This window comes from Saccostrea cucullata, unplaced genomic scaffold (genome assembly GCF_032062105.1).
Source record: "Saccostrea cucullata isolate Sc308-1 unplaced genomic scaffold, CSIRO_AGI_Scuc_v1 ctg2162, whole genome shotgun sequence".
Classification (NCBI taxonomy): Eukaryota; Metazoa; Mollusca; class Bivalvia; order Ostreida; family Ostreidae; genus Saccostrea; species Saccostrea cuccullata.
In genome coordinates this window covers 81,288-90,251 of record NW_026934230.1, presented here as the reverse complement: position 1 = coordinate 90,251, position 8,964 = coordinate 81,288, and the positions used below count along the sequence as shown (strand labels likewise).

Below are 8,964 nucleotides of genomic sequence, written 5' to 3'. Positions count from 1 at the left end.
AAGTCAATTTCCAAAAGTAAACATATTCGATGAATTTTTAATATTTTTTAAAGATAATTTTATGGATTTTCAAAAACATTACTTAATTGGAAAACCAAAGAGAGATAACTCTAAAATTTTGGTAAAACTTGTGTTTTTCACTATAGAAATCAACGGAAAACGGAAAATATTTTAAAAACACTCCTCCCTCCTCGTGTCACAAATATTCTTTTTTACAGTTAACATAAACTGTCATATTCATACGAAAGCTTTTAATTTGACACGGGGAGAACACATGTTTATTGACAAAAAAAACCCGACAAAATGCTTATATTCAACCAATTTAATTGGCAATTTACAACTGAAATATTATATTTTATTAACATATTTGTTTTATTTATTTGCCTAAAACATTAGAAAAGATATTAGGAACATTTAATCACATCCAAGACTATTTCAAAATATGGTAATGCTTGAAAGTCCGATTTCAATGGAAAATATCGTCTACTCCCCTCTTTTTAAGAGCGGGAATTGTGGATAATTTACTATCTAGCGCTAGTATTAAGGCAATCCATCATTTATCATTAACCTGTTCTTTGTATTAAACAAAGATTTCTTTTTTGCCAAAATGTTGTTTTTATTGAATTAAATGGATCCAAAATGTAGGTGGGAATTCATCATTTACCATTGAACTGCTCTTTGTATTAAACAAAGATGTTTTTTTTTTTGCTAAAATGCTGTTTTTATTGAAATAAATGGATCCAAAATGTAAGCGGGAATCGAGTGTTAGCATGCTGTAAACCGACTTTTATTTGCGTGCGAGAAATTTTCGCGAGATCCTCCTCATCGCGAATATTTCTCGCCGCGAACCGGTCCTGAAAGTTTCTGTTGTATTAACAACAAATTCACAAAATGTTTGATAGCAAAAATTAATCGTTGCGAACGAGTGTACCACCGGTAAATCGCGAAAATAAGTCGTCGCGAATAAAATTTGGTTTAAAGTATTGTCATTATCCAATTATTTTTCTGTAATTTATTATATAATATTATAGTATAAAGTCAACAAAGTTTTGTTTTGATTGTGTGAAGTTTAACTTTATGAAAAAAGTTCGTCTGATAAGTTTAAAAAGGTACACATGACACAAGGCGAAAATAATATAAACTTTGTAATTGGTAATGTGTGGGTTTTTTTTAAATGATAATAGTTTTCAATGCAAATTAAAAATTTAATAGATTGTTTTATATGGTAAAAGTCTCATGACCTTTTTTGATGTTGTACATATTGGTTATTAGGGGAATATAAAAAAAGGGTTTAGCATTGCTCTTCGCCAAAAGGCAAAAAAGAACAGGCCCAAAGACCATAAACTTAGAACAGATTTAAGTCAAAATTTGGATTTTAAACATCTTATGTTTTATCAACATATTAGCATTAAAAATTAATATTGTGCCTCGCATAAATTTCAATTCAAACATGAAAATAAATTATTTTATTTCAATACAAACTTATTTTGAGAGTAATATCGATTTTACTTAATTTTGACTTAAGTCTGTTCTCAGTTTATGGTCTTGAGACCGGGATTTGATGACACTTGGCCTTTTGTTTTCAAACATTTTGTGTCTTGTGAATCAGTCTATGTTTTGTGACCATACCTGTCATAATGTTCGATAATACAAATTATTGATTATTATTTTCCGAAATGTTACAGCATAAAAAAGAACGTACAGTAAACCACTGTGAACTTGAAATAAAGGACACCATTGCACATAGTTGAACTATGCACTCAGAGTATTCTGTATGGTGATATAATGTATAGAATAATGGATAATAATGTAGAATGCAGAATAATAATAAAAAATATTTTGTAAATGTCACTTAAATTGTTTGATAATTCATATGTGCTTATATTAGGATTTTTCCTTTTTTAAACTTGCAATTAAAATTGCAATTGATGAAACCTTGGTCACTCAAAAATATTTCTAGAAAAAAAAAGAGTTTTCTTAAAGAGTACGATTGACTGAAAAATTGGAAAAAGTGAATGCTTAAAATTGTTTTTCTTAAATAAAGAAAATTACAATATACTGTAAAATCACATATTTTCGAGGGTCAACTTGTCGTGGTTTGAGGAAAATATATTGGTTCATGGGGATTTGATTTCGTGGTTGCGCCATGGATTTTCTATTCTAATTTCAATGATATCCATGGTTGCAACAACCGAAATCAGCAAACTTCAGCAATGTTCTAGCATTACTCTATTTTTTTAAAAATTTGAATTGATACATTCCTTTTCTGTATTCTGATGGATTGAATATTGTTTTTTAAGGGTGCATCCCCTATGTTCAATATACTGAAAAATCACATATTTTCGAGTGGTCAACTTTTGTTGATATGAGGAAAATATATTGGTTCATGTACAATTGGTTTCGTGGTTGAAAAATTTTCCAATAGTTTTATTTGTGAAAAATTGCATTTTGGGGTGGACATAAATTCGTGGGTCTCTTCATCATGTCCATAACTAGAAAACTACAAATTTAACCCCCACGAAAATTAGTGATTTTACAGAATCATGAAACAGTATCATCTTCATCGGTTTATGTGCAAGGTTTCGTATTTGGCTGAATCTGTTATTCCTGCTTTTTTCACCAGCATAATTGGTTGCTTTAAATTCTGTTAATTACTATTAAGATTTCGGTTATTCATTTTTGTCGTTAACATACACCCCATTTTTATCTATAGTAGTGTGACCAATGAAATTTGTGTGAAAAAATTGCAATGATCAAAGTGCCTCCAGGCTTATTAAATTTAACAGGTGTCAAGGACTTCAGAGTTAAGACAGTAGACTTGAGTTAACAATTACCTCCTGGACAATGCAAATAATTGATTAATTAATTGATTAAGCAAATATTGATTAAATAATTGATTAATAACTCTATTGTAAATGTTATGTAATTGTATGTAATTTGCTGTTTTATACTTTTATCAGTTATCCACGCTGGCTTTCGCTCTCAGCCACGTATGGACAGCCTGTCTCTCGTCCTTTTAAAGCTGCATATTTGGAATTCTGTCCTATACATCACTTTAGTGAATGCGCAATTTAGACGGTTTTAATAATTTGTACTGTTTAAGGCACTAACAAATTGCAGTACTACCAGTTGAATGAATACTGCATTATAATTAAATACAACGAAAACATCATACTCTTTTATCAGTTTAGTGAATGGTGTGGTGCAATTTTGACGGTTTTAGTAATTAATTCTTAGAATGTCAGAAAAAATGACTTGATACAAATGGCAGATAGTTTGTTTGCTTAGAATACATGTTTTCTCAGCTTCACTGAATTGTGTCATAATTTGAACTGATCATAATGGACATATAATTTGCAATTTGTATGTAATTACAAATCCCTGTAATACTTCGGAATAAAAAACATAGAAAATATTACATTGTGCTTACAACGTGATATTTAAATAATTCAATGAATTTTGTTATATCTCGTTATAAAATACATTTATCCAAGGCAAACAAAACTACGGAAAGATTCGCTAAATATACGTACTAATGTAACAGTGTGTAATTGAAAATCTTTCACAGAGAAAAGACTTAAATTAAATGTTATAAAATAAAATTACTTTAAAAAGAAAATACACTGTTTACAGATGCAAATAGAGAATAATGTTTCAAAAAAAATTTTGAACCCTAGTTATTTATCCGAATGCCGTAATTACAATTTTTATATTAATTATACTTTTTGAGCAAGGGATGCGTAATTAACATATTCCTAACAAACAGATTTGCTTTTTTTACTAAAGATAATTGTATGTTTGTTGAGAAACTCCGAAAAATAATTAGCACAAATTGTTCGTCCTTTGCTGTAATTATAAGGCTTACGTCCATAAAACTTCTTGATCAGATCCATGTTATAATTTGCATTAGGTTTTCTAAGGTTTTCATTATTCCCGCCTACGCTTGTGTGATGCACAGCTAATATTGTTTGGGTAGTTTCAATAACTATATAACCTCGGTCAAGCGACTCCATAACTATAAAGTTATCCATCCCACATCTTCCAGAAACCACATCAAGCAGTTCTCCCCATGGAAAATTTTTGGACGTAATGAAGTAGTCTTCAGCCAGTGGAGTCCACAACTGCCCCCTGTCTTTTGAGATCTTTTTAAGAGTTTCAAAATTCGTGGCTTCCTCCATAGTAACATTATCAACGTTTGTTCTTTGACCAACAAGAAGGATTACTTTATCTCGAAATTCAGGTATTCTAATCAAAGCAAGAAGTGTTTTGATGAGTCCTTCTGTAAACATTATGTCCCCACTCGCAAAACCATAGAACCACGAATCGTAGTGTTTCATAGCGTCTAAAAACAAGTTCTTGAAAACAGGTAAATCGTTACCACTTCCCACTTTTGTCACCGGTAGTGTTTTCCAGCCGCCTTTTTCAACGGCATGTTTCAAATTTTCGTCATTTGTAAAATAAATTGGGGTAAAAAATTCCTTAAATTTAATCCAGTTAGCCACGGTGTTATTTCGAACATCATATTTTTCTGGATATTCGGGCGTTGGCCAAGTTGAAAACATTGTCAATAGACTACGCCCTTCATACTTAAATTTGACAGACTTTCCAAATGGTTGACGAGAAGCGTTCATGAATGTTGAGATGTATAGTCCACATGCGGTACCGACAGCAAAAATTACAAGGATACTTTTTGTACGTTTTTTCCCAATCCAAAGAGTACGAGGTCTAAAAAAAAAATGGAGCATTTTTTTTATAATTGTTAATCTGAGGTTATCGAAAAAAATAGCTATTTGCCTTTGGGCCAAATTAAGTGCCTTTAGTAAGTAGTAACGGTTGAAATTTCAAGGCTTGCACACTAAGAACTATCATTCAATTTTTTTTTTTAAATTATCCGTACAAAAATTCTATATATTTTATACGGATACTTTCTATTTCGTAAAACTTTATTTTACAAAGGCAAAGATTTCAGTATGCACTGCATGCTCACAAAATTATTAAATAAATATTATTCACTTAAATATTCAATTTAAAATAAAGAAAGCCGGAGAATACTGATACCTTAATGATGACGAAATGGTACTCATTTCAACAGATATTCCTGAAAAATAATAAGCTCTTAAAAACAATAAATGTATTAAAATGGAGTAACTAATCAAAAGACAATTTCTAGAGGTGTTTTTGTAGGGTTCAAAAAGAGTTTTCAGAAAGGTCCATGTCCACAGTGCAAATTTGAGAAACCCTGATTAGACATATATAAACGCCTTATTCTCAAAAAGATTCAGTTGCAGGGTCAGGAGGTGTGGAGAAAAAATAATATTCATAGAACAGTTAGATATGTAAAATACCTGTATAAATAGAAAGGATTCAAGAAGTTTTTGGTATTTATATTTTATATCAATAAAAAAGAGTGTATGGTTTTAATATACTGCTCAATAAACTTTTTAAGCTCTTATGGTTTTTCGCACAAATTAAGGTCAAATTGTTGTAATAAAAATTACCATTTTCGAACTGCAGTACAATGACATAACCCTTCGTAATATTACTTATACAATGTCAAGCATAAATGTCTTTTAAAATTATTATCTCAAGTTTCCAATGTGGATTTTTTAAAGGAGAATTTATAAATAAATGGTAGGATGTTTCGACTAAATGATTCTACCATAGGTTTTAACCAATTGTATTAAACGAGATTTCCTTGACACCATGTGATTGAAAATTTTTGATTTTCTTCTTCAAGGTGAGTATTTTCTAAAAATCTTTGCTAATTTAGCATACTCCTTTTGGTTTTTTCGAAATGTAGTGCTCAAAAGGGATAACATTGCAGAAGGAAACCACACTAAAGGGTAGGATAATGAAGTATTGTTTGTTGTTTTTTTTTTTTTCAATAGTAAATTCCTTCTATGAAAAGGAAAATTCTGCATTTACGGTTTGAAACGTTAAAATTTTGCAGTGGGATGAATCTCGCATGATTCTAGATTTTAGAAGTTGACTCTGAAAAATCCCACCTTATTAACATACAAAGCAGACAAACAGATGTAAAATACTATTACCACCCCGAGTTAAAGTGTCAAAATGAACAGAAAATACAGTTACAGTAGCTGTACTGTGCCCATGTCTACGTTTCTGTCAAGAGCTATTGCTTTCAAAAGAACGGATAAAACAGCTGCAATTTGCAAGAAACCACAAAAATTCAAATTCAATTAAAATAGTTGTTATTTTTCAGCCATGAATATATCAAGGTTCTACCAATTGATTTGTGTGAATTATGTTTCAGTAAATGAAATAAAACTCAAATTTTGTAAACAAATACTTTTAAAATGTATTTTGCTGTCACGATACACAATATTACATCCAAACAATGTGACCTTAATTTGTGCGAAAATCCACGTGAGCTTAAAAAGTTTGTTGGGCTGTATATAGGATCTCCCGTGATTTGTAGCTGGATGTGATTTTTATCCAACGATTTTTGTTATTCCCGGAGCCTTGGGGATAAAATCCAACAACAGTTGGATAAATGTCATATCCAACTACAAATCATGGGAGATTCTTTTTAGCTCATGTTTTATACGTCACAAACAATGTTAAAATACACTCTTCTTTTTATATATATACTATATCTGACGCCACTTCATTTTTTTCTTCATCATGCTAACGCAAAATCCATTGTGACATCAAAACTGCACTTAACTGTGGGATATAAAAAAATTCAATGAGTCACATCCATGGGATACAGAGAAAAAGACTCGTACGATATGCAAAATTTATCGTCACTGTATTGATTTTTTTTCAGAAATATCAATGCTTATTTTCTTAAATTAATTTTCAGAGTCTATAGATAAAGACACAGGTCTGTAAGAAAAATTATACACATATAAAGGGCGTCTTGTTAAGTGTGGCAGTTTAAGGAGTTCATCCTTATATGGCGGGTTTGAATGCTACTTTGGGACGCGGAGACCGGTCCTTCGGATGAGAAAGCGTATAAACAAAGGTCCCATGTCATAATAGATGATGGCAAAAAATCACTGAGTGTCGAATAAAGGACAAATAAGATTTTAAAATTGAAACAATAAATGAGGCGTAATTTTCTAGCTCTTTAAAACTACTTTAAAAATCACATGGACATTTTTAAGAAAACAAAAATGTGATGTTTAGAATAATAAACCTTTTTCAAATCCCTAACGCCTCTACACGTGTTCTTCTATGCTTATTGCAGGTTCCTGGCACGATAAGGATCCCTCACTGCTTAATGGCCCTAAGTGCCGAGTCAATGTCAAAATTTGAAGCCCTTCATCTATTTATTATTCTCGAAGGGGATGTAAAACAACATACAATCATTTTTGTTTGTGTATTATGATTGTTCCATAATCCATTCTCTACGGATCCCTAAGATACTTAATTAAAAATTAAATTTCAAATATAAACGACTACAAGAAATAGAGATACATCAAAGCTGCAAACATAATCGCCTGCAAACTTTCTAAAATTACTAGTAAACGTAATCTCACTGAATCTATTGAAGTAACATAATATGCAGCGTTTAAATTATATGCATAATCGAGTCACTTAAGTTAATTAAGTAATTTTTTTTTAATTCATAGTACTTACGTGTTTGTTTGATTTCAATTTCCTCCTGCTTCTCGTTTTCGCCGATTCTATCTGAAAGCTTGCGTTGAAAATATATACCCAAGGAAATTCAATGAATTCGATTCTAAAATTTAAAAAAAGTAAAGCGCTTACAATTACATAAATAAAATTTAGCCATCAAATATCAGGTTTTTAACATGTTTAATGCAGCGTTGAATAATCCCCTCGACTTTAATTTGCTTCTGTTCAGTAACTTTACTCTTAACACGTTAAAGACTCCATGAAAGGAACAGACGTCTGGCTTTCGAAAATCAGTTAATAAGAGTATAGTGGTCGAAGCTGGGTTTACTTTGCTGAATGTGTGCATTTATTTCCTAATATGAGATGGGTGGTAAATATGTAATCATTTATATCTGAATAAAAAGAATGGATTCCGAAGAAGAGTACTTAATGGAAGCATATCTTCATGTGAATTGTCATGCAGGGTACGATGTCGTTAAGTTTATTTAATTGTAGGAACTTTCTTAAAATTGAGGGACATGTCATAAGCATTTAAAACGAGAGACCGTTTGCATTTCCGATTTTCTTGTATGGTTTCCAAATCGATTTATAATTCATGGCCGGGTTCCACAAAACTATCGTTAGATTTTTCCGAAAAAAGATCTTACGATCGTCTTAAGATCTAACTTACGACAATCATAAGGTTTGCCACTGTTGTTTAACAAAACTATCTTAAGTATAAGAAATCTTAAGACAGTACTGCAGCTCAACTCATTCAGATAAAAACATAACAAAGTTACCCCCACCACCCACCCCTCCCATCCCATCGCGTTAAAGAGTCTACTCTAGAGTCGCGGCGAAAGGAGCTGATCCATATCACGCGGAGCTTGGAGACCGGTCCATCGGATGGGATTGAACTGTAAGCGTAGAAATGAATGCCATAGGAAGAGACTTCTACATGTATCCTTTATATAGAAATCATTTATTGAATTTACCGATTTCCATTTCAACATATTGGAAGACCCAGGTTTGATTTTTCTTTTATGTTGTGCTGAAAATTATGCTTCAGTGGTGCGGATAATAACATAAATAATGTAAGTAAAATCCTATTATTTCTTTAAGTGGGGTTCGTTTTATTTCAAATAGTTTACTTAATAACTGCTGAATTACCATCCCCCTTTTTTAAATCACTGTTCTATTCAAAACAGGTAAATGGTTCTTAAAAAGAAAAAAAAAGAAGTAAAGGTGCTATTTTGATTAAAGAGTTGTACCAAGCTCAAATTTATTTACAGGGATAAGAGATGTAAAAAATACTGCACATCATGGTTAATTAATCAATATTATAAGGACCTCCCAAATGTCTAAAATTTAACACAGGTG

General features: G+C 31.3%; 1 protein-coding gene across 1 annotated transcript; it reads right to left on the bottom strand.

Moving 5' to 3' along the window:
* Window positions 1-3,608: 3,608 nt before the first annotated feature.
* LOC134240237 (uncharacterized) lies at window positions 3,609-7,678 on the bottom strand. Its single transcript, XM_062722330.1, has 3 exons — window positions 7,606-7,678; window positions 5,059-5,098; window positions 3,609-4,725 (listed from the first exon to the last, which is right to left on the bottom strand). The coding sequence occupies exons 2-3, from the start codon at window positions 5,082-5,084 to the stop codon at window positions 3,756-3,758; spliced, it is 996 nt and encodes a 331-aa protein (XP_062578314.1). The 5' UTR covers window positions 5,085-5,098; window positions 7,606-7,678; the 3' UTR covers window positions 3,609-3,755.
* Window positions 7,679-8,964: the final 1,286 nt, after the last annotated feature.

Excerpts from the sequence above, each read along its gene's own strand:
- LOC134240237 (XM_062722330.1), bottom strand. The coding sequence starts at position 5,084 with ATGAGTACCATTTCGTCATCATTAAG. Across the intron at positions 4,726-5,058 it reads ACCATTTCGTCATCATTAAG|ACCTCGTACTCTTTGGATTG; the intron begins GTATCAGTATTC and ends TTTTTTTTTTAG.